This window comes from Pelecanus crispus, chromosome 7, assembly GCF_030463565.1.
Source record: "Pelecanus crispus isolate bPelCri1 chromosome 7, bPelCri1.pri, whole genome shotgun sequence".
NCBI classification, from domain to species: Eukaryota; Metazoa; Chordata; class Aves; order Pelecaniformes; family Pelecanidae; genus Pelecanus; species Pelecanus crispus.
In genome coordinates, this window is record NC_134649.1 from 18,406,074 (window position 1) to 18,432,724 (window position 26,651).

Sequence of the window (26,651 nt, forward strand, 5' to 3'; positions counted from 1 at the left end):
GCTTGACTTTTCTGCTTCTAGGGTTTTATTTTTTCTTCTCCACTGTTCATCTTAGTTGCATTTGGCACCTTAGAAGATCTTTCAATTCAATATCTTTTTTTTTTTTCTTGAAGGCATATCAGAGGATTGCAGATGAAAAATGCAAAGCCCAGAAAAGCCTTTAAGTATTACAGAAAAAGGAAATATGGCCTGAATAAACTTGCCTGCACCATGTAAATGCTTTGAAGTTTTGTAATGGCAGAAGCTAGGTTTTCAGAAATTAAAAGAGCCCGAATAAGTTTGTCACTCAGTAAAAATAAGAAAAAAAAAGGAACAACAAAAAAAGTGGAAGGTAAAGGAACACCATCTATACCTTCAGCAGCCTCCTCTATTATTTCCTTTTTTAACAATGTTCCCCCTGCCAAGATTACCTGTCCCGTGTGTGGGCAAATGGTGCCAAGATATGGAATAAAGAAGCACATGGATGAAACATGTCAGAGAAGCCCTGGTGAGATAGGCATCGTTGATTCAACACTCAACTCTTTAAGGAATGAGAGTCCCCCAGCTGCAAATGTGAACAATAATTCCAGCTCATATTTTTCAAAAAGACTCTTAAATCTAGAAACAAGTCCTTTCAAAAGCAGTTTATTGAAAACAGGAGGGAGTGCAGCACAACAGATTAGTCCTTATTTTAGCAATAATAGTTCAGTCTGTAGTGTTAACAATGAACCACAGGCTCAAACAGTTAAAGTAGTCTCTTTGGGAAGCTTGTCATCTAAACTGTCCAGAAGACGACATACCCAGGGAGGAAAACAGATCGTGTATAAAGAGATTGACTCTTCACCTCCAGCTGTTCACAATGTCTGCAAAAGTGTTGCAGCACAGGATGATGATGATGAGATTTACGTTGGGTGTAGTTCTCAGAAAGAAAATCAGCTTGTGCAGAGAGAGTGCCAGGAACGAAATTTTTCAAAGAAGGAACTTGAATTTCAAGAAGAAACAAACAAATGTAATGGAGAAGACCTTGTGGATATTGTTCAGGTATCATTACCAGCTGATAACAGTAATGGCAAAAGGTTACCAATTGGTACAAGGAGCATCAAAACAGAATGTAGGTCTGAAGGTGTGATACTTAGTCCTGGTAAATTTGAAACACATCTAGCCATTTATACTTCAGGAGAGCTGACCAATAGCTTGGAAGTCAAGACTCAGCCTTACACTCAGGTTATTCCTTCTTCCAAGATGAAAGTGAGCTGTGGTACACAAAATTGCTTTAGCAAGGGTGATGAAGAGGTACTTCCTGTGGAAGTTCATGAAGACTTTAAAGATGAGATTAATCATACTTTGTCAGAAACTGTGGAAAAGGTAGAATTTCAAAGTTCCATTGGGGACATTTTAGGCAAAATAAATGAGGTTAGCTCTGTGCCCAGCGGTCCTGGTCACCCATATTACCTCCAGAATTTTTTAGTAGTGCTGCAAGCGGTCTTGGAGAACAAAGATGATGTCAGACTCTTTGACGAGCAAGACATGAACATCATAACCAAGTTCTGCAAATTATCAGGTATCTTTTTTTTTTTAATATATTGTCACATTACTTCTTGTAGAGAGAACTGTTACATAGTTTTATGTGAAGAGTGCTATACCAATGGACAATTTAACTTGATGAATTCCTTAAGGTGAGAAGCTCCCTTTTCTCAGGAGACATATCCCTCACTGTCTTCTTTTAGGTAAACTTTCCTAATGTTGCTTTAATGGAAGGTAATGATATATAGCGGAAACTTGTAAGAAGTAAGGAGGGAATGATTATGTATATTTCTGGGTTTTTTTGAATGCTTTTTTTTGTCTCCTGTTTTAGTACTATTTTTTAAAATCGTAAGTCAAGTTGGTGCTGCATTTAAACATGTTTCCAAGGAAGGAAACTCATTACACAGAAAAAGAGTATCAGTTAACACCAAGCTGTTGATGAATATTATGTACAGCAATTCTACAAAATGGAATTATGAAGAGGCCTGTTCTGGATACATAGACTTGGAAAAAAAACTTCGGAAGTGGCATTTGTGAGCTTTGAGTCAGCACATTTACAGATTACTTTTGTGCTTGGTGTGAATCCAAGGTTATCCCTATGATTATTATCCAGTTTAGAATGCTAGTTACTAATTAACAGTCATTTTCTTGTGGGTTGCTTAGTACTTTTAACTCTCATTAATTTCAGTAGGAGCCAGAATGTTGTAGATTTAAGTCCTCCATATTTATAGACAAGATTCAAAGCAGACATGTTGTCTGAATCCTATACTCATATCAGTTTTACAGTAAAAGCATAGCAGAAGTGATGCAAGTTAAAACTAACCCTCCAGATTTTTATGTATGTTTAACTTGTATAGATGTGGAGAATAATAAAATGAGGTTGGTTTAGTGTAGGTGACATCACAAGGTTTTTAATACAGGACACTAAGTGCCAAAAATAGGGAAGCTTTGGCTTGAGCTTTTTAGGAAGAAATATAGCCCTGATAAGTAGCTCACAATCTCAGTTCCTTAAAAAAATTGAGTCAGTGCTTATCTGTTTCTCTAGGAAGCACTTAAACTGTGGTGGAACAGTCTCAAAAATGTCTTCTTTGACATAAGATCTTTTTCCAAAATTTAGCAGCTGGAAAGGACCAAACATTCTTCATTTGCCCTAGTGGAAAAGTCAGCTGAGCTGACTCAAGCCACCTTAAGAGATGGTTGCTAAAAAGGTGAAGAAACTCCAGAGGAGTAAGCAGGGCTCTAAGCTTACACAGGTATTTCTGCAGCAGTTATCTGGTCACAGTTAAGCTCTTACAGATTATATTGTAATAGATACAATTATGCAGCAACACCAAACATTTAAATAAGTTAAAGAATAATACTAACATAGGTTATGAGAACATTGTAAGATGAGATCATAACATAGGACTGCATTTGTCAGGGTGCAGCAAGAGCAGACTACTCTATATGAGAAGGTGAGCCAGGAGCCAAAGGGGACAGCAGGGCAGGCAGGGGCCACATCCTTTCCTCACCTGCAAGAAGCATAAGCCCGCACTACCCAAAGAACAAGAGCAGAGTGGATCCAGTACCAGCCATACTGCAGTGGTGGCAGGTCTTCAGGCCAAGTCTGTAGTGATGAGGTAGGTGCAAGGTGCTGCACACCACAGCAGAGCTTAGGCAAGAGTGCAGGCCACCAGCCTGAGCTTAAGTACAGCGCTGAGCGAATCGGAAGGCCCTGACAAAGCCTCACACAGCTCTTCCCAGCAGCTTACACAGCTGTACTGTATTAGAGCTGACCTTGAACATAAGCAGCCAAACCTGTGGGGGCTGGGATGGGGTTGCAGAGTCTATTGGTGTACTCAAGGCCATAAGAATATTAAAATAGTTAACTTTCTCCACCTAAATGTGTATACAGTGACATCTTGGAGCTTGGTAATGCCTTGTTTATGTTGTGATAGTTAACATGGGAATATACAAAGAAAGAATGGAATGTAAGCAACAAAACTCTTGTTATTGGCTCTCTGAGGCAAGCAATAGGTGCCTGTCATTTACATCCAAAGAAGATCTAGGAATAAACTTATGGTTAGGTCATTAGTGGATGCAGGCTTTGGCTACTTTGACAAATACTAAAAAGAGATGTTCAGGATACAGCTTCCTTATTTCCAAACTCCCTTCTCTGGATGCGTACAACATTGATCAGTAGTAGTAACTTGTTCTGTTAAATAAAGGCAGTACTTGTTTGTCTTTCAGTAGTGTGATTTCAGTATTTCCCCTCTCACAGGAGTTATATATAGTTAGTTATATATATATTAGTTATATATAGTTATATATATATATAGAAAGAATTATTTCAAAGTAGTGCTGATAAATCCATGTCTGCACTGACTGCTAGAGTCACAAATAAAACAATCTCTCTTTGCAGGGTAGGAAAACCACAATGATTCAGCTGTGAGAAGTGAGCAGATAGCATTAAGTCAATAGATAATGAATTCTGGACAAGTGACAGATGGATGTCTTTACCTTCAAGAAATCTTAGACAGAATACTTTAAAAGTTCAGGTAGATTGGCTCTCTGTTCCACATCAGGAGTTTCTACCCAAGCAAGTGTTGTCTTTCAGTTATCATAACACAAAAAAACTTACACACATGGTTAATACTATAAAGTTGCTTGAACATAGGTATTCTCCAGTATTTAATTATTTTCTGCTAAAATGTCTACCATTCTTCATTTACTCTTCTGAGTTATCTCTAATGCTTATTATGAAAGGCATGCTGTTTTTAAAAGGATTAAATTTGAAGCAGTCCTTCCTTTCTTCCTGCCCAAGGTTCTCAAAAGTGGATGGCCTTTATGTTGGATGTAGAGCACTGCTAATATTTTAAGTACTGGAAACAGTAAATAAAAGTAGGGAAAAGCAGAGGTGTATCCATAACAAGCAATCTGCAGTGCATTGTCGGGCTTTATGCTCAGGATGAGATCTGTCTGAACTTAGGTGTAATATTAAAAATTTTTTTTTGTTTTCTCTATGTTTAATTTCACTGCATGTTGCAGTTGAAAGAATTTAAATGCAAGCACACATTTCTAGTGGCACTACTTAATACACTTTGTGAAATCCTCCTTCCAACTTTTGTGCAACAGAAAAATCATATCTGAGAAACATTGATTTATAGTCACCAGTGGAACTGAAGTACAGAAAACTGAACAAGAAAAATAATGTAACTTTTTTTCTGTTGCATTTTAATGACTCCTAGAGGGTGAACTTTTCTGAGATCTTCTGCATCTTTTTGCCGATAATTTTCAACTTAGAGCAATTTTTTTATTTCAGTGATACAGCTGAAACTTTCTTAAGAACTACAAAAGAAAAAAAATCCCCCAAACCTTCAAAGGTAATGTACTGCAGAACAGGATGCTTAAGAAGCAATTAATTACTTGCACAATACCTTTTTATTCTTCTATTTGTCATTCAAATCCTTTAGAGAGAAAGCAGTCCTCATGCCTTTACTGAGTTGCAGCCCTGGTTTGGTCAGTTTCCATGGTCTGGAGAAAGGATGTTCATGTGTTACTTGACCTTTTTCCTGAGTTGTAAAAACTGGAGACAGACTTCAAAGTGAAGTTATAACCCCACAAAAAAAATGACAAGCTTATGCATCTGAATGTAGTTCTCAGTGAATTGATCCTGGAAACATTCTATTAAAAAAAAAAGGCTGAAAATTTCTTTTTAAGGACAGGAGAACAGTTAGATAAGCATGTAAAAGTTAACTGCCATTTCTTAAATACATCTAGGTCTGGTAGAGTTTCGGTGTCTGTTTTTATTAATGATCAGTTTCATTAAAGCAACAGCAGATGGGGTAAAAAATTTGAAGTTAATGAGGGATGAATTAAGTATTCAGAAGGGAGCTGAATATAGTAGCAATAGATAGACTATTTTCACCTAAGATTTAGTAAGATATTTTGTTGAATTTCAGCATTGTTAGCATTTTAAAGGTATTTTTAAGAGGTACTTTAAAAGAGTACTTCCCTGATAAAAATCAAATCATCAGGAGGTTTTTTCCCCTTGTTTTCAGTAGATATATTAGTAAGATTAAGCTTATCTTTGGAAAAATAAGAATCTGAACACTACTATACAGAGAGGTATTCTGTGATTGTGAAATCATTCTGTCAGACTGCAGCTTCTTTTGTTCCCCAACAAATAGTCGGTTATTGAATGAGTGTTAAAGAAAGCAAAAAGACCTATTTAACATCACAATATGCAGAGTTTGAAAAATGAAGTTGTCTTTTCCTAGAAAACAAGTTCTTTCTTAAAGGGTAAGCATGTCCAAAATGCATTTTAGCAATGTTCATTACCTATGAAATACATTGTAATAATTTTCTACCCACAAAAGTTAAAGATTGTAATGAGCAATAATGACTTGGAAAGGTAAGTTCTGGTGTTTTACCAAGTCTGCTGGGCAAATTTAAAATGTCTTTTAGAGGATATCTGCATCAAACTAATTTTTCTAGGTAAGCTAGTTATTATGCGACACAGTACTATGTTTTAGAATTTAATTTTCTTTTTATCCTTCCCCGCTTTAAATAAAATTTGCAGTTGGTGGGCAGAAGTTGTATGTGAGACTTTTTCAACGCAAGCTGAACTGGTTAAAGGTGAACAAAATAGAGTATGGAGAGATAAGTATGGATTTGTCACCAATAATTGAAGAACTGGCTGAAGCCAGATTTCTGCAAACAGGTATGGCCAGCATTAATAAATGTTAAAAATATTACAACTAAGATCTGCAGTTGTGTCATGTTAGAGTTTAATGCACTACATGCTTGTCTGTGACTTGAGAAGAGAATTAGAGGAGCAGAATAAGGGTTTTGGGTAGATGAGTTGTGTTGTGTCACTTTAATAATAAAAGCAGTTAGTGCAAATTAGGTAGTAGGGAGAGCTAAATAAATGTCAGGGCTATAGGTGCAACAGTAGGCCTCACTTGCCCTCACCAGCCTCATCTCAGACCCTCACCAGCACAGCCTCTGCACATTGGTCCAGGAGCTCTGCTTAATAGCCTTTGGTACTGCCCTGAGCTGTCTTACAGGCACCCTGTCCCTGGCCTTGTCCATCCCTGGCTGGCTGGACCTCCAACCAATGCTGCAGGTGTTTGTTTCCAGTTTTGGAAATGTACTGTGGGTGGATTTCAGATGTAAACTGTAGTCATGTCTCTAGTCTTACGTCTGACCCATCTCTTAGATCGACCGTGGACCTGATTTATTGTCATGCCTTTTCTGGGTCTGCTAGTGGAATCTGTTATCAGGACTTTTGCTCTGCCCATCCTTTTAATTTACAGTGGGACTGCACCAGGGTTGGTGAGGACACTGCCAGTGCTGTGGTCACTCTTGGCTCCTGGCTCATTCCCCATTGCTGAGCAGCTCTGCTCTTGCTGCTCCCTGGCAGCACTTTTTTTTGCATAGGGCAAAGGTTTAATCATCAGGAAGACAAGTTTTTCTGAACAGCATTTTTTTGTAACTCAGCAGAATTACTTTACATTTGCTTTTGTTTTGGAGTTGCAAAGGGATTTTTATTCTGATTATTCCATTCCTTCAAACTGGACCTGTGAAGACAATGAATTTCAAGCTGAACCAGCTAGCATCGATAATACATGTTTGAAGAATCTAAATCATTAGATTAATACTAGGTTATATGAATGTACTATACTTTGAGCTGTTGCTTGATTGTATATGTATAGCACATAATGAATATATGTGAATTATTTACTTTTAGAATCTGAACTGGAAGACCTGTGTGAAGGGTTGGATTTGCTTTCAGTCCCTGAGCTAAAAACGTTGGCAAAGATCTTTCACTTGCCAAACCCAAATGGTCAGAAACAGCAACTTGTGGATGATTTTCTGAGGTTGGCAAAACAACGTTCAGTCTTCAGCAAGAGTCAGGCTGGTATTGGGACAGTGATTTTAAAAAGGTAACTCTGTTTATGGTTAAATTTTGCAGGTGAATGTAAGTTACGCTTCAAAGGACTCAGTCTAGATGCCTTTTGAAGAGGGGAATGCATTTAGTAAATTTATGAATAAAAAAGCAGCATTAAATTTTGATTCACAGTGGGTGAAACAGAAGGGTAAATATTAGACGACGACTTTAAACTTTGTCATACTTTTCAGCTGTGGACATGATTATCTATCTCCAAAGTTACTCAGTTATACAGAGAAACATTTCTGAATTATTTAAAGCAAAATCAGTGCAGAAAAACATCTAGGAAGACATAGAGAAAGTCATTGCCTATTAAAGCAACTATCTGATGTTCGTTTGCTGGGTGAGCTCTCTAGTAGCATTAGAGGGGAACAGTAATCTCGTCTACGATTGACTTTGTACATAGAGCATAGAGCCTCCTTTTCAGCAATATTTTTAAAGGGAAAAGATTGTTTGTTTGGCAAAGTGTTCCTTTCTTTCCTGTGAATTTTTTCACTGTGGCTATCACAGCTGTGCGTATCAGATGCTCTTGATTTCCAGGTCTTCTGGGGTCCAGATTCAGGTTTAAGGTGTCATTCTGCCCTAATAGGAGTGATTACAGCATTACTATCCTTTCGTGTTTAGGGCTGGATCTGTAGCTAGAACATCCACAAGAAGTCTAGGAATATGAGCTAAAGTAATAGCCAGGGTACTGGTGCTAGGGTACAAGTCAGTTCTGCAGTTTATAAGCTGTCTTACGCAGTTACCTCTCTTAGTAACTAATACCAAAAAGTAACTGTTTGAATAATAATGCGTATAAACAAAGGTTGCTTGTCTAGCAGGTAGCTTGGCTAGTTGGCTGGAGAACTACGGTCTGAACTTAGTAATTGTGCAATCCTTTCTGTACAAAATGCAGGCTGTGTAGAAAGCTGACAGATATCAGTATGTACTGCATTTGCTTCAATAACATAATTTGTCTTTCCTGTGGTATTCTTTTTCAAATGAGCAAGCTATACAGCTTTGTCAAGTTTTGCATAGCTATGTTTATTGGACAAATATTCCCCCCCGAAATCTGTCATGGGATTCTCCACAAAATTCCTTGTATTAAAAGGGGCCTAGTATTGGAAGATGAACTTTAAAATCATCCCTCCATGAAGAAGTATTATTACGTGAATCAGTAAGGTCTTCTTTCCTTATGCCAAAAGAGAGGCCTAATGCTTGCTTAGTGCCAGGCTTGCAGAGCTTCACAACTGGGAGGTTTGCATAGTATGGTTAGCTTCTTTAAAGTAGTTTTATTTGGTCTTTGTTGTTTTCAAGATAAAACAGGAGCTCTAGTGGTTCCCATTCTGTTAAAAATAGTTTTTCACACTGGTGTCATTGTCTCCAGCAGCATTGCACTTCATTTGGTCTGCAGGAAAACAGGTGAAGTGGTCATAGCCACAGCCATGACTGTTTTGTGTTAGAGGATTTTGGAACTTTGTGAGAAGCAAGGATTTTTTAATTTAAGGAGTTGCAGTTGTTTCCTCATTCTAATCCAGGTATAGAAAACTTCAGTATGAAAATACTTTGTATCACTTGAGATTTCCTCTTTTCGTTTTGATACTAGATACTTGAATTACATGAGGATGCATGATGCATAATTTGTATAAATATCTCTAACAGAAACAAAATTGTTTTCAGAGCGTTGGCTTAAACTATACAAAGGAAGGCTAGAAAAAAATGTCTTCAGGAAATGGAAAGGACCCTGGGAACATTAGTTACATTCCAAAGAAGTCCTTGGCGCTGGCTTCCTCCTTACTCCAAGAAAAGAGGCTGATAGTTACTTGCTCAGCCACATCAACTTTGGGAAAGTAATGCTTTTTGCTGTAGTTGACAGCTGAAATACTAGTTACCCCATGAGATGAGAGGAAATCTTGTTTTAAATCTGTGCTGTCCTGTGGACAAGTAACAGAAATCTCGTCTTGTATGAAAAGGGCTGGATGAAGATGTGCTAATGGAGATAGCCTAAAACAAGGGATCTCAAATTGTGGCCTGTAAACATTGCCCTAACAGTAAACTACATCTTGTTGCTTGTTGGTATTGCCTGGCATAGCAACAGGGGTGGCTGCACCCAAAGGACAGTTAGTTCTAATTCTATTCTGCTTGAAGTTTGGCCCTTAAACTTTTTATTAGTTAACGCGTTTCTTTGGCATTTCACTAGACGTTACATGCATTAAATAGTTTCTCAAGCTGCTTCTTTCAAGGAAAATCAAGTTTACACATTAATTGGCTTGAAAACAAGTAGTATTATTATAGAATCATAGAATCGTTTAGGTTGGAAGAGGCCTTTAAGATGATCCAGTCCAACCATTAACCTAACATTACCAAGTCCACCACTAAACCAATTAAGGGTAGAGTAGCAATTTCATGTTTCCTGGCTTCTCATACTTCATTCTGTATATTTGAATTTTTATAAATGATGGTAAAACCCATTTGTTATAATCAGTTTATTTGTCCTTCCAGGGTGAAGGACCTGGCTGGAAAATCTGTCAGGGTCTGTAAAGGCCCTCGGGCTGTCTTTTCTCGAATTCTGCTGCTATTTTCACTGTCTGAGTCAATGGAAGATGAAGAAGCTGCTAGTGCTGGTCAAGGCCAGCTCTCCACAGTCCTTATGGTAAACATGGGGCGTATGGTATTCCCCAGTTACACTGTAAATAGGAAAACACAGATCTTTCAGGACAGAGAAGATCTCATCAGGTAGGAGGAGCTTTGGCAGTTTGGGAATCTGATTATTTCTAGAAAAGCTTTACTGCAGTACTTGTGTAGGCAAATAAGAATTTGGCATGTAGAACTCCAGATGTAAATAGTAGAAGTGCACTTTTGCAATGATTTTAAATGCACTTTTGTATCCAGGTCGGACTTGTAATTCATAGTGGCTTGCCTTTTGAACCAAAATAGCATATTTATTTGCTTCATGATCATCTGATGATGACAGTTGTTTCTTCACTTGCTGTGATGATTATTAGAATACTCTGAACAAAACAAAAAATACATTCTCTAGTTTATAACTAAATTTAAACATAATGTAACCTGCTAGTATAAACTCTGCTGATCCTACAAGATTAAGAATAAAGTTGGCTGCATGGTTCAATGTCTTTGGAGACTGGAAGAGAGTTTTTTAGAAGGCATTATATGGAGGAATTGATTTCTTTTAACTATAAAAGCTTTTTGAGCCTAATACAGTTATTACGGTTTTTTCCCTTAGGTATGCAACTGCTGCTCATCTGTCAAATGATATAGCCACTGCAATGGTAAATGGGAACTGGGAAGAAGCTAATCATCTATATATGTGTGCTAAAGAAACCTGGAACGAACTGAAAAATCACCCCTCTTTGAGGTAGTAAGCTGGAAACTAGCCTAGTGTTCATATGAAACTATTGAGCGTATTATCTTACATTTGGTACTTTTCCTTTTGAGAGAGGCTTATAGACTAATAATAGACGTAATGATATTAAGCCTGATAAATTTAGAAGATTTAATGTTCTTGAAAGCTTTGAACTTCCTAGTTGCTTAGCTTTTAAGTGATTATATGAAAAAGCCTTTTTTATAAAACCTTGGGAATGAATTGGTAGGCATGGATGAAGTGCTGAAACATTTTTGTTCTATGTGCCAGTGCAGGAGAACAAGAGCCCTTGTCATAGTTTGTTTTTATGGCTTTCAGACAAATAGCAATAAGCAGAATTTAAAATTCACTGTGAACAAAAGAATGTTGCAGGCATTATGGGAAAACATGCTGGGTTATTTATCTCTTCAAACTTCCAAGAGGGTGTCATTCAGGAAACATTACTAAAGATCTGAGAACTGAAATAATGTATGTTGTTTTTGAAGCATTCTTCATCAGTTTTTCTTTCAATTATTTTGTTTTGTGGCTTAACGCTACACCGAAAGTTAAAACCTTATGTTTGGCATTATGTTCATTTTCATGGCAACTGATGTAAAATAATATTCATAGAGGGTCATTTGGAGGTCTATTCCATTTCACACTGAAGACAGTGGAAAAACCTATTTTGATTTCAATAAGACATTCAAAAGTCTTTGTCTTGAAACATAGAGGTGCCTACCCAAAAGCTGTTAGTCTTCTTTTATGGCAGGAAATGCCTGTTCTAGCCTTTTTCTTTTGTTCAGCTCTGTTTCTGAAGTTAGCCTTCTGACTTACGAGAACAAGTTGGCAGTAACAAAACATGATGTAATAAATTATTGTTTTGCATCTGATGTAAAAGTTATTAACAAGTAATTCCGGTGCTGTTGAAACCAAAATAGCGGGTGCAAGAGCACCTGCTACCTCAGCTAAACTATTTTCTTACCTTTGGGATCTTGACTTTGCAGCTGGGATACTCATTTCAGTTCAATTTTGATATATAAGGCATTTAATTTTTGCAAATGCTTTAGGTATAAGTATTCTTAGTAAGAGAATTTTAAAAATATAAATTGCCATTATTTAATTGATCTGAGCTGCTCTTACCTTCCAGCTATCACAGAGTTTTACCTGTGTATCTGCGACATTTCACATTTGGCTGGGTGTATACAAGAATCCTTTCTCAAGGTGTTGAAATTTTGCAGAGACTTCACATGTATGAGGTAAAGTGGTGAAGTGAATAGGAATATGTGTTTAATGTAGCATTGTACATCAATTTACGTTTCTGATGTGGCTGGAAAATGGTGATAATGTTTGCCAGGACTTGCTACGCTTCTCTTAACAGGTTACTTTTAGGGATTTTTTTCTTGCTGCTTGAGAAAGTTTTAAATTGTTTTGATTTTTGCTTATGATTTGGAGATTTACCATATGTAATATGCCGTAAGACTGTTGCTAAGATGTCGTTCTTTCATTATTTAATGATAGCTGTGTTTCACTAGATTCAGTTATTGCTTTTAAATAAGAAAATCTTGGAATAAAAGTCTTCTCTGAAATCTCTGCCTCTTCACCTTAGGAGCTAACATCTCCAAAGGCCTCTGACTTTATATGTTAAAGCAAACCAGATTATTCTAGAAAAGACTTTGCCTTTGCAAAAAGGCAAAAAGTAATATTCATGTCTCTTTCATATACAATAAGGAATACAGAAAGGACAAAAATATTGTATTTTTGACAGCTAACCTTTAAGTTTACATGAAAATATCTTTATTCTGGAGTTTTTAAGATATACCCATGCACCTGAATGCATTGAGTGCTGGAGTGAAAATGGGGTTGGAATTTTGCAGAGACAAAGTTTTATAGTACCCACTAATTAGAAGGGAAAGTGACAAGCTAATTATATAATGAAACTTCAACTTGGTTTTCTAACTCAATTAATAAAGATATAATCCTGTTGCTACAGGAAGCCGTGCAGGAGCTGCAGACTCTTCTGTCTCAGGATGTGTATTGTACTGACAGCAGAGGGCGATGGTGGGATCGCCTAGCTCTGAATTTGCATCAGCACTTGAAAAGCACTAAGAAGGTATCTTCACAACTGCATGCTGTAAAGCTGGAAACACTGCAGTTATTGTCTGAAAACATGCTTAAAAATATTTCATATGAGAAGAACAGTGGGGTAGGCACTCCTAAAAATGCGGATATTGGTAGGAATCCCAAGGTCAGGCAACCGGTGTCTCCTAAGAAATTGAATATGCAGCCTACTCTCATTCTTGGTTGGCCTGCTTTTTTCTGTTGCATAGAAGAATACTGTTTGACATGAAGGATTGTATGGAGTTATCAGGCAGCAGCTTCCTTGCTGTTCAACCTTATAAATTTGCCTAATGTGTGAGAAGCAGAGACATTTCTTGCAGTAAACACTTCTGCTTCTGAACCCGAGTCATGATGAGGCCATATCTGGAATGAAAAAACCCAAACATGATCGGAAGGAGGTTTTTAATGTTTTCAAGCAAAAAATTAAAGAGAATTAAGTCCTTGGCTAACTGTTGCCAGTGCGGAGAAGGTTGTTTTCTATATCTGGACCAGTTTTGGTGTGGGATTTCTACTGTAAGGGGTCAAGCAGTAGACAACCCCATTTCTAATCTGTTACTTGTAAACAGCTCTGGCAGTGTTATCAGTCTTTAACAGCAAATTTAAACTATTTCCATGGTCCTACAGGAGAAACTGTAACTGACCACCCTTAGGCTGGTAAAGAATAACATTAATGGTTTTAGATAGCATGTATTACAGGCTATGTTCATCCTGGTCTGTTTAATTCTCTTAGGAAGGCAGAGGAGGGGAGAAGAGGTTTTGAGGTAATCTTAGCTTTTGCTGAAACTTTGCCCTCTTCCCTCTTCCCTTCCAGTAGGACACACACACCAGTACAGTGTGATGGTACAAGCAAAACACATTATTTGTGCAGTGGGTAGACTTGCCAGTCTCAAGTCTGAATGATGCAGTTCAGGCTTTTAGAAACACTGTGTACATGGTGAGCGGTCTTTGAGTTTCCTAAGTGATTAGCTGGCATGTAGCCGAATGAGAGAAAAATAAACATATGGGAATGGCAAGGATTGTGTGCAAGGATTATTCTAAATCTCTGTAGAACTTTCTGGCACCTCTGGAAAGATTTCTGCAGCAGAATATAAAGGAACCAGAGAAAACTGCAAGCTGCAGTACAGGTTATGCCTTTGAATTCCTTGTGAGCCAGCACCAGCTTTTCACAGACTTCCTTTTCAAGAACCACAAGGTGTAGAAGCCACTAACTCATTTTAGGGCTCAGTTGCAGTTCCATGAATTTTCTGTGCAATAAACAGCAGGTGGTAGTTGTATCAGCTGCTGGTCTGCGGATTTGTAGGTACAGATGATTACGTCCAATTTTCCTGTCTGTTAACATACAAAGGAGAAATATTGTCAACGATTGAAAATGAAATTCTGTAGGACTGTTTAGGTCACAGTGAAGTATGGGCAGACTGAAAATCAACTTTTAACTAAAAGACAAAGAAGACCAATCTAATTAAATACACCTAAGATACCTGACTAATTTGGCAATGAAAAATACAGATAAAAAAAAGTTTTAAGTCCAGGAACAGTAGCAGTTGTAGAGTTATTTAAAATAAGCAGAGAATTACTTTTTTTTTCCCTTGGTATTGCTTCCTTGCCTCACTAAGACTATTGGGAACCTGAATTAAAATGCTCGTATTTTGTGTTGCATTTTAATTCTCTTAAGTCTGTTAAAGGAAATAATATCATAGGATGTCAAGCATCTGCAGTTGTCTCTTCTACATCTTGCACCCCCATATCAAGCCTCTTCCAGATTTGGAATTAGGAATTGTACAAAGGAAGAGTTAATCTCAGTTCCTTATTTATAAATCAGAACAAAGTGCCTTCCTCAAGTCACAGAAAGAGTATGTCGGAACCATGATTTGAATTAATTTTTGGAGTCTGTATTTAACCCTGAATGTTCTTCAGTGTAGTAGTGCATTGGTCTAAAATTTGTTCTGTATGTACATTCTTGCACAACTGATCTGGTCCTTCTGTTTCTGTATTACATTCTGTTAAGAAACTGGCTTAAAAATACTAAACTGATTTAGCTTAGAACCAACTCTTTTTTCTGGTCACTTGTGTAGAATTTACACTTCCTTAATGTTATATTGATCAGTACAAATGGAGAGTAATTTCTTTTTACTGTACTAGTGCAAATTTGAATCCAGAAGCCTACTAGTGCAAAATACTACTTACTAGTTAGAACTTCAGTACATAAGTAAGAAAGGTGGCCCTGTCTTATATGCTGTTTTTTACATACACATTTTTGTGCTCCTTAAATCAATTGGTCTTTTGGGCTTAGTAAGAACAGAGAGTTGTGCATAGGTCTTTCTAAATTATTGCTTGTTACCTTGCTCTTTGCTAGGCCATTGAATGCATTAGAAATGGGCTGGCAGACCCATTTGTACGTACTGGGCATCGTCTCTCTCTCTACCAGCGGGCCTTACGAATCAGAGACTCGCCAAGCTGCAAGCGGTTCAGATGCCTGTTTCATGATCTGCCAGTCGTAACTGTGGAGGATGTGACACATGTAAGTAAAATTGCTGGTGGTTTCTGAGAAATAACAACTCACGAGGTCTTTTTTCTTCTGACAAGAAAAAATAACGTGGGTGACTTGTTATGTGCTATGCACCAGCCTTTGACTTATTTGTGCTGCAGGAAGATGAATACAAATGTGTTCCTGAAACAAAAGCCTTTTGTAAACAAATCTTTCTACTTATTTAATAAATGGTAGGCTTCTTAGCTGAAGTTAGTCAGCTGTACACTGATGTAATTTGCATTGCTGTACTGAATACATGTTAGGAATCTGATCAGCTATAAACTCCACTAATTTACCAGCAACACTCTCAGAACCTTTCTGTCTGAGGAGTCTGATCAAATCAGCGCATTGCCTCTGGTGTCTTCAGGCTAAGCATTCTGCGTGTAAGGAGTAATAGTAACCTTAGCATGTTGTCAGCATTAGATTAATGGCTCAAAAATACAGTTTTTTAGTAACCATTGGGAGTTATGTACTCTAAATATGTGCTATGCAAATATGCAATATGATGCACTTGCATCATACTGGAATGGATTTTTTTTAACTCATTTTTTCCCTACTGTTGCAAAGATAATTGTATCTGGGCAAAGTCAGAGCAGAGCCTCACCTTCTCTCTTGGCCTTGTCACCGTGTGTCTCCCTACAGCCCTTCTTTTGCTCAGTCCAGAATCAGTCTCCTCAGTCATCTGTATTCTTTCTTCCTGGTCCTGCATATAGAAAGACTGCATTCCTGTCTGCCCAGCATTTTTGCTAGACTTTTTTTTTCTGAAAAATTTGCCAGTTACAAAAGCTAAACAGAATGATTCCAAGGGAACGGCAGGTTAAATTTTATTCAGTTGATTTTTCGAAACAAGTCTAGTTCTGATTTTAAGAAAACTGAAAAGCAGGAATGTGTGTTTTAGGAGAGATTCAAATACCTAGGCTAAAGCTTTTTAAATGTGATGCTGGAAAGTACCTAGTACTTTTAATAGTATCTTTTAATATCTTTAAAAAGATGTAAATCTTCTTTAATCTTTTAATATTGTTCAGGTTACAATCAAAGGAAAGATGTGTCCTCAGATGGGAATGGGAAAATCTGTATTTCTAATGGAGGATATTGGTGATGAAGAAGGAGGCGAAGACTTCAGTGTATCCACAGTCATGTGCTCAGTTGAGGAGCTCGCGTTAACTCATTACAGGCAGCATGGTTTTGATCAGGGTAACAGTAACTTTATCTTTGTACAGTAAAATAACTGTGGGATAAAAGAACCAATTTACTAAGCAGTTTAGTTGATAGACCAGGTTTAGCTGATTTCATTGGACCAGTTTTTAGTCTGATTCAGTTTCCTTCCCAAATGGCTCTAATATGTAATTTCCTTACCAAAGTGGTCTAATATGTATTTTCCACCTGACCTGCGTCCTAGCCTTTAATTATTTGCTGCCTTCATATACCTAAGGTGGTTTTGAAATGTGTTGGGGAAAAAACCCATTGTTTCTCCTTTATCTCTATAGAAAACCACTTACTTTGCCTTTCTTATCAGTGAACAGGTATTTTATTTGCTAGGGGTAAAATGCTAGCAGTGTCATTTAAGGGAGTGTCATTAAGGAAAGGTAGACTTCCACTGATTTTTGGTACTAGATGAACATGAAAATACTATATACCTGTCGTGGTTTAGCCCCAGCCAGCAACTAAGCACCACGCAGCCGCTCGCTCACTCCCCCTACCCCAATGGGATGGGGGAGAGAATTGGAGGAGTAAGAGTGAGAAACACTCCTGGGTTGAGATAAGAACAGTTTAATAATTGAAATAAAGTACAATAGTAATAATAATAGTAACAGTATAATAATGATAATAATAATAATGATATATGAAGCAAGTGATGCACAATGCAATTGCTCACCACCCGCCGACCGATACCCAGACAATTCCCAAGCAGCGATCGCTGCTCCCTGGCCACCCCCCCCCCCCCCCCCCCCCCCAGTTTCTATACTGAGCATGACGCCATATGGTATGGAATAGCCCTTTGGTCAGTTTGGATCAACTATTCTGGCTGTGCCCCCTCCCAGTTTCTTGTGCGCCTGGCAGAGCATGGGAAGCTGAAAAGTCCTTGACTAGCATAAGCAGTACTCAGCAACAACTAAAAACATCAGCGTGTTATCAACATTCTTCTCCTACTAAATCCAAAACACAGCACTATGCCTGCTGCTAGGAAGAAAATTAACTCTATCCCAGCCGAAACCAGGACAATACCATAGCAAGACACTTAGCAACTTCTTTTGAAAAGGCTTGATTTTCAACTCTGTTAGTAGTAGTTCATATGTTTTTACAGCTTAAGGGCTGCAAAAAGCCATGGACGAATAAGAATATATAAGTCTGTTATAAAGGCAAAAAGCAAAATACAAAAAGTAGGTAGGTTATTTTTTAAGATAAAATTTATATTTTTATGTAAAATATATATTTTAATATAATTTTATATTATTTATCTGTTCCAAAATACTGTTGCAGGAAAAGTGCCCATATCAGAAAAGTGTAAATGGGACGTGACAATATTTAGAATTTGGGAGAATTGTGCTGAAGTCCCCACTCAATTCCTCACTCCCACCCACTCACTATCAGTCTTATTGGCTCAGTGGCTCAGTACAAATTTTGAGCATGCAATGGCCATGTGTGATTTAGTCGTAGGCTAACAGAATGCCCAGTCCAGCGCTATACACACACACTAACACATGCATGCACGTGCGTGCTCTCTCTCATATGTATATCACATGTGTGTAATACATATATACTATACTATATATATAGAGCATATATTCTATTATCTATATGTATTTTATGTAACATTACATATAATATTATATATAATACATTATACTAATACACTAAGAATATACATCATAGAATGGTTGAGGTTGGCAGGGAGCTCTGGAGGTCACCCTGTCTAGAGCCAGTTGCCCAGTCCCATGTCCAGCTTTTGAGGACCTCCAAGGACCTCCAAGGATACTACATATATATATATAGTAAGGAAACACTTTTTCGCTATGAGGGTAACTGCGCACTGGCACAGGTTGCCCAGAGACATTGCGGGGGCGGAGTGTTCATATCAACATACTTCTGTGTGTACATTGACATACATGTGTACACATATAAAAGACATAATATATACAGGATGTACACATGCCCATACATATGTTAAATATGATTTAGATAATACAGATTGTAAATATTTGGCCATAATATATAATATAAATATAATATATACAATAAATATAACATAATTCTGTATAATAATATACATTATACAATATGCAAGATCTAATGATATACTATAAATATGTTTTTACTATATTATATATCATTACCAAGATTATACTAATATAGTAATATAGAACATATATAGTCTCACATAGAACACATAATACATGATATAAGAGATATAATGTGTATTAAATAATTTATATGCAGCACATATAATATATAACAGTGTAATAATATGGAACATAAGTAATTTATATACATCATATACAGTTATATGCTGTAAATATATACAATGGTATATTTATAATTACATATGAAATACTTAGTTACGTTATTATGGTATACTATATTATGTGTTATGTACTATGTGTTATATACTGTATGTTACATACAACCTATTATTACTATATAATGTGACATACAATAAATATATTTTTATAGGTGTATATATAATATTTATAGCATGTATGATATATACATTCCTGTACTGTGTTTGACTGGGTGGAGTTAATTTTCTTCATAGTAGCCCATATGCTGCTGTGGTTTAGACTGGTGACCAGAACAGTGTTGATACCACACAGATGTTCTAGCTGTTGCTGAACAGTGCTTACACAGTGTCAAGGCTTTTTCCGTTTGTCCCCACAGTGAGCAGGCTGGGGGTGGGCAGGAGGCAGGGAGGGAACACAGCCAGGAGAGCTGACCCCCACTGATATTACATGGTGGGCATATTCCTTACCATAAAATGTCACAATCGGCAATAAAACTGGGGGGGAGTGTTTCCAAAGTAGCTGTTGCTCAGAGACTGGCAGAGCATTGGTCTGCTGCTGAGTGATTGCTTTTGCATCGCTTTTCTTTTTTCTTTCCCCTCCCCCCCCAGCACTTATTAAATTGTCTTTAGCTCAGCCCCTGAGGGTTGTGGTTTTGTTTGGTTTTTTTTCTTCCTCACTTTTGCCGTTCCAGTTGTCTCCCCCAGCCCACTGGCATGGGAGTGGTTGGCAAGTGACTGAGTGGGTGGGCTTATCTGCCATCCAGGGTCAACCCACCACAATTTCTTTAATATATAAAAATATGTGCGTGTGTGTGTATAGATATAGGCACATAGACATACACACACTTTTTTGTATAGAAACATATATACAGATATATATACACACACATATATGTACATACGTGCATATAAACTTACATGTATATACATACATACGTGTGTGTGTATGTATACCTTTTATACACCTATATAAAAAAACCACCCAACTGTCATGGGCTGACAAAACACAATTTAATAAGTGACAGGGATGGGGTGGGGGGGTGGGGGGAAGATGATGCAAAAGCAATCACTCACCACCAGCAGACCAATGCTCAGCCAGTATTACTCAAAAATGTAATATACTATATGTATATATGTAATGTATATATATGTAATATATTAATAACAAAATGTTTATATATATAAAAATGGTTTATATTACACATATATGTACATGTGTATGTATATGTGTATATATGTACATGTATACATACACATATAGGTATACATGTACGTGTATGTAGATGTAAATGCAATAGAAAACATTTTTGTATCTACAAACGTTGTATTACTGTGTTACATCTTTAGTATACTGGCTGGGCTTTGGTCTGCTGGTGGTGAGTGCTTTTTGCAGCATGTATGTGTATACATATATATACGTATAGCTCCGTATACGTATATGTATGTATACATGTATGTGTGTGTATAATATAAAACATTTATATATATAAAAACCATTTTGTTATTGATCTATTACTTTTTTAGTGTAAAAAAAAAACATTTTGTGTATTAAAAATTGTTAAAGTTAGAACAGTAAACCTTATTTGTGACAGGGCATAGGAATTTAATGCCATGCTGTAAATGAAGGCCACTAGCCTGGAAATAGAAAGCACTAGCAAATTGTGGAAGTAATAAACTGCATTTACGACTTGATGCTGTAATGTTAACATATACTGACTTCAGGTGTGTATAAACCTGAACATAGCATGTTTCTGGTTTGGATCGTGATGATGTAGTACCTCTTCATATAAGATTGCTGTAGAAATTAATGTTTCCATTTTTATTATATTTTGCCCTTTAGGTATTCATGGGGAAGGCTCAACCTTTATTACGCTGTATGGTATTCTAATGTGGGATATCATTTTCATGGATGACATACCCGACGTTTTCAGAAATTCCTATCAGGTAGTTTTGAAAGGCTTTCTTTAGTTAATTTCTTTACCCATTGCTGTAGACTCTGTAACCGTGTTAAAAATCTTGTTTGGGATGAGATTAACATTTTATTCTGAGGGACTTTCTAGACAGATCTTGGTGTTTGCTTGGTTTTATTATTTGTTATATTGGGCTTGTTACTAAAGGGCTCCTCAGTAACTGATTGCTATGTAAGTCTGGCTTGACTGTCAGATAGGGTGGGATTCATCTGGCTAAATGCAGGCTATATCTGAACTCAGTGGTCAAAGTTTCCTTTGAAACATGCAGGTTTTTCTTGTCTTTCCCCCCCCCCAACCTTTTCTTCGCCAGTATGAAGTAGAAATCCTGGTGGATGGGTCGAAAACCGCCTGGTGGTTTTGGACATGGCTGTCTCCCTAATTAGTGATCACTGCAAATACCTCTTTTTAATTGGTGGAGAGGGAGATACATTCCCTCAAGGCCATCCTTACATAGTCCCTTAAGCAAAGGACATAAAAACCTAGAGAATCAAACAGCACAATTATTTTATTAGGCCAATAGGACTAAACTCAAAACTATGAATACATGAGTCACTCTCTGTCCCACCTGATTTAACCTGGTTTTTTATTTTATGTTGACATGGTTTATGAGTCTGTATACAGTCATGTCTTCAAATAATTTCTTAAGCCACAAGCACTTGATTATAAGTATGTTTTTGGTCACATCCTTGGAGAGCTACTCAATGATGAAAAGAGGCAAATTACTACAGAGTAATGGTTATTCTTTGGAATGTCTTTTACTACTTGATTCTTGTATTCATCTGACCAAATAAATTTAGAGTTGAATACTGTTTGCAGAAAGAACTGAGATATGGTTGTCCTTGCTTTGGAATGTTGAGCTGGGACATGAAGGCACTTGCAGGGTCATAGACAGGACAGGAAGGGGACTGCTGTAGCTCCAAGGGCCGTACAAATACTGGTAAATGGAATTCATACAAATAACTCTTCTTGTGGAGTATCTGCTATTCTTGTACGATGCCATAACTGTATGAATGTCATGTGTTAAAAGCAAGTATTCTTTGCCAGTGCAAACTACCATTTACTGTAGATCTTGCCTTTCTAAATACATGTCCTTCTGTATAATCTTATATGCAGACTACGCCTACTTGGAAAAAAAAAAAAACACAAACCAAAAAAAGCCCTTGTATGTTTATATCTTTATAACAAGCCCAGTATTTACAGCTCAATTGCAAATATATTTTTTTTTAAACTAGATTTTACTTATTAATGCAGAGCAAAGCTATCATGAGCCTCAGGCATGAACAAGGATGAGCTGAAAGCTCGCACCCAATTCTGTCAGTCATTCCTAGGCTGTATTTTTGTGGGATTAGCTGTGGCAGCAGTTTGTGTAAGGCTGAAATTGGCCATTTTTCTAAGTGCTCTGCGTTTGATTTTGAAAAGCTAGAATGGCACTCAGCTACTACTTGCTAGCCTTTTTCAGCTGTGTTCAAAATTGACTAATTGCTTCAGTGACTTTACACAGTGATGTGTTCAGTGCTATGCATAAGGGTCTTTGCTTTTAGGTGGCTTGAGTGATGCTCCCCAGTTTCATCACTGTTTTGTTCTTCCCATCTCCCATCACTGTAGCTGACGAGTCTTGATACTGATTCCAAAACCTGACTAGAATATTCCTGCTTGGAGAGTTAGGAGAGCGGATAGCTCTTTGTTGCCTGTTAAAGGAAACCTCTGTCTAGAGGTCAAAAACCAACAGAGCACAGGCTAAGATGTGGCCAGTGTTTGCTGCACTGGCATTGGGTGTTAAAATATAGGCAAATATTTTCCTATTTAATAAAGGTTTATGCAGTGGACATGTTGAAGTTAAATCAACTCAGTGTTTGAGTGAATTTTTGGTTGAGATAAGAAATATATGAAGTTGGGCATTGTCATTCTTGGAATCACTGCTTTGTTGGCAGCTCCTCAGAGCTGTGTTTACCTTTTTATACAGACATTCCCCCTGGATTTATACACTGACAGCTTCTATGAGAACAGGAGGGATGTCATTGAGGCCAGACTCCAGCAGCTTCACACAGCTTCCTCAGAGACAATGGCAAAGTTGGTCGCTGACATCTGGACCACTCAGGAGGGAAAAGCAGCAGCACTAGTTAGCTGGGGGCGTTTTAGTTCCCTCCAGCAAGTTCAGGTAAGTAACTGTTGTCCAGAATGGGCACTCCGTTTGATTAGGCTTGCCATTAAATCACACACGGCTGTAGCGTGCTCCCAGTTTGTACCTGAGGCACTGAGCCACGGCTGATGGCGAGTGGTGGGAGGGAGGAGCTGAGTGGGGACTTCAGCACAATTCTCCCTCATCCCAAGTACTGTTACTCTTTTCTGATGTGGTCACTTTTGCTGTAACAGTAGTTGGGAAACACAGCAGGGAAATTGCTGTAGGTAACATCTACTTAAGTTTCTTGTTACATGTGACTAAACAAAAAAACTGAGATGGGCCATAGAATATTCTTGTGAGAGTTGGGAAGTAGCTGTACAGGAATTGTGGGGGAAGCCAACTACCAAATCTTCTCTTACAGAACCTTGTCTCTTGCCTTGGAGGGATGTTTCTGAGTGGTGTTTTTAGGCGACTTTCCAAAGATCTACGCCATTGCAGAGGGGGACTTCCTGACCTGGTTGTGTGGCGTACTCACACTAATCACTTTAAGGTATATTGGGAGATCATGGAAATACTCTGCTCAATTGATCTTAACCTTAGGTGTAAGACCTTCCAGTTGTCAGCCCGTACAAACTGTATTTTCCTGTTGTGGTGGAGTTAAACCTGCTGCTCATTTGCCTAGCAACTATGGCAAGTAACAGGTGATTGTTTATCTGCCATTTCATCACATTTTGCTGTAGCTTTGATAGGCGTAATGAGAACCGGCAAGAGGTGGCTAGGTATTGTTGGAGAGCAGGGCTTCGATTAAAATTACTGTAAAGCAGCTGTCAGTAATACACATTCTGACTGTTGTTAGCAAGGAAGGGGTGCTAATGTCACCACTGACACAAAAACTTGAATATAGAAGATTACAACAACTGCGTCTGCTACAAAAAAATTGAGTAAACAATCATGGTTTCTGTCTTGCATGGTAGTGGAATAGGTACTAGACTATTGGACATCTCAGCTGCTGGAGCAACTTGTTATGCATTTATGAAACAGAGCTGAATAGCAGAAATTGGTTCTCTAGAACATCTGAGTAAGTTGCTGTCAGCATCAGCTGGAACAGGTGAGGTTGCAGAGGATTGATTTTTGAGTACTTGGTTATCTTCAGTCACCAGTGCCTCTGTCTGTTTTGGTGGATATTTAGTACATAAAATTTCATTCTCTTACAGTTAAACTTTGGAAGACGGGTTAATAATTTAGCACCCACTGGGCCTTCCATTGTGCTAAATCTCTGTTATTTTTGTTGCAAATAACAGCCATAAAAGAATACTTGCATTAGTCCATGGGAGCTAATGATCTTCCCGTTCCTCCACAGGCATGCTACTAATCATCCACATTTCTTTGTAGCTGGTGGAAGTGAAAGGTCCCAATGATCGCCTGTCCCACAAGCAGATAATCTGGCTGAGTGAACTGAAGAAGCTGGGTGCTGCAGTAGAAGTTTGTCACGTGCAAGCCGTTGGAGGCAAGAGTAAGCGCCTCAGTTGACAATAGAGGTTTTTGGTCACATGGGTAACTTTGGTGTTTTTTAAAGGAACTGGCATGATGCACACTACTGGCTGCTGCTTATTAAAAGTAGTTTTTTCTAAAATTCTGGTTTCTTGGAACATTACTGTAGTTATTTTTAGCACAAAACATTCTAAAAAATAGTTTGAGAAGACCGTCGGTATGATTTACTATATGTCCCTTTGTGTTCAGAAGAACAAAACCTTTCTCTTCTATAATGCTTCTATTCATAACTTACTCTATGAAAGGTAATCTAGGGGTTTTGCCCAGCAAAGAAAAACAGCTGCAATGACACTGGTACCAACCGAGAACATCCTCTACAATAAAAAATGTGCTGCATCAAGTCCTGATCATTTCCCTGCTGCCTGTGTAGCCCAAGTTCACCATATTGTGTGTTTCCTTGCAAGGGGCAAGTTTAGCACCTTTCCAGGATTGTCACGACCAGTGTGGTTCTCTAACTGTCCCCACTTTGTGTTACGCATTTCAGTTTTTCACTTTAATATAAAAAAATACAGCTGGTTAATGATGGCATGAGTAAGGCATAAAACTTTTTTTTTAATGCTGTTTTAATGTGCTGCTGTGTATGAAAGGATAATTTATTTAACAGCTCCTTCTGTTGGGAACATCTGTATTATCTGTATAAAGGGGAAATACTTCTGGTAGTAGACAGTTGTTGTTCAGTGCCGAGATCACTGCACTCATTTGCAGTGTCACTCACTGCAGTCAGTTTTGCCCCACATAAACTGATGTGTTTTCTCATTCAGAAATGTCAGTCAGTTGAATTGGAACCAAAAGGATGAGTTCTCTTTTAAGACACCAAAGTCCTGTGGGTTTGTCTCAATTTTAACACATAGCCAACATCTCTTCTCTGGAGTCTTCATGCTCATACTGAGTAAGTTTTCCTCAGATCAGAAATTCTACTTACCATACAAACAGCAGACACTGTAATAGAATGTAGCAAGAAATTAAGATCATTTGCACATCTTTTTTATTAATCATCTTTCTACAGCACAGTGTCCCTGCTTTTCTTGGAAAAAAACACCCAGCCCACCCCCACCCCCACCCCCCCCCGTTGTTTTTGTTAGAGGAAGTGAAAGAAAACCGCCTGAAGTTCACTGTGGAAAGGTATGAACTTTTATTTAGTCTAATTTACTTCACATTCACAACTCGGCATCAGGATTTTATAATCTTCCTGGCACTGCTACTTTACTCAATAAATCATGATCAGGCACAAAGGTTTTAGTTTCAGTTGAAATAGTGAACTCTAAACCATCACAGCAACAGCATTAGAAACCTACTGCCTAGAGCAATTTGAGGTACAGATTTCCATCTCTTATGTTAGAGGCAAATTTAAGATTTCATTCTTCGCTTAAATATATGTTAGAAGTTTTTTGGTTTTAATGTCTTTCTGTCTGAGAGCAAGCAAAAACCTTTGCCCCACTTGCTACATTTTCATTAAAAATACAAGGCAGTTAATATCAAAGTGGTATTGCAGGCAGGTGCACATTAAACACACGTGCAGGCCTGGGTATACATACACACACAAACACACACTTTTCAATGCATTTCTGGAATGAAAGAAATTTCTTTGATACATGGCAGTAAATGGTGAATAAAGTTGTACTACCATGACCAGTAAGTCTACAATAAGCTCTACCTCGCAGTAATTAATGACACTGGAGGTACACTTCAACCGTATCAGCCAGCGTTCGTATTTCCCCCACGTGGTTTACAGTGTAGTACAGAAGTCATGATACAACAGCCAGTAACAGCCAAAATAGTGCACGTTTTCTAGAAACAGACAAAAAAAGATAAGCTTCTTGATAATTTTTCTACTCTCACAACACCAAAATGGCATTAACAGTATCTTGTTCTAAATGGTGAACAGAAATTAAAATTTGAAAATGTGTACACATATATATATATATACACACACACACATATATATAACACTTGTATGTCAGTATTCTGTACATAGAAGTTAAAGATATGTACTCACACCCCAAAATTGCTTTTGAAAGTTACTGAAGATGTTCAGAGCAGTTCCTACTGACTAATTGATAAGGCAACTGTGCAGAGTGCAGAATATTTT

General features: G+C 37.7%; 1 protein-coding gene across 1 annotated transcript; it reads left to right on the forward strand.

The window, feature by feature from the left end:
* The first annotated feature begins 234 nt into the window (after nucleotides 1–234).
* FAN1 (FANCD2 and FANCI associated nuclease 1) lies at nucleotides 235–24,541 on the forward strand. Its single transcript, XM_075713991.1, has 13 exons — nucleotides 235–1,540; nucleotides 6,065–6,205; nucleotides 7,235–7,430; nucleotides 9,917–10,150; nucleotides 10,659–10,790; nucleotides 11,923–12,031; nucleotides 12,766–12,885; nucleotides 15,247–15,411; nucleotides 16,446–16,614; nucleotides 20,760–20,863; nucleotides 22,853–23,047; nucleotides 23,433–23,561; nucleotides 24,404–24,541. Exons 1-13 carry the CDS (start codon nucleotides 235–237, stop codon nucleotides 24,539–24,541), a joined length of 3,138 nt encoding a protein of 1,045 aa, XP_075570106.1.
* The last annotated feature ends 2,110 nt before the right edge of the window (nucleotides 24,542–26,651 follow it).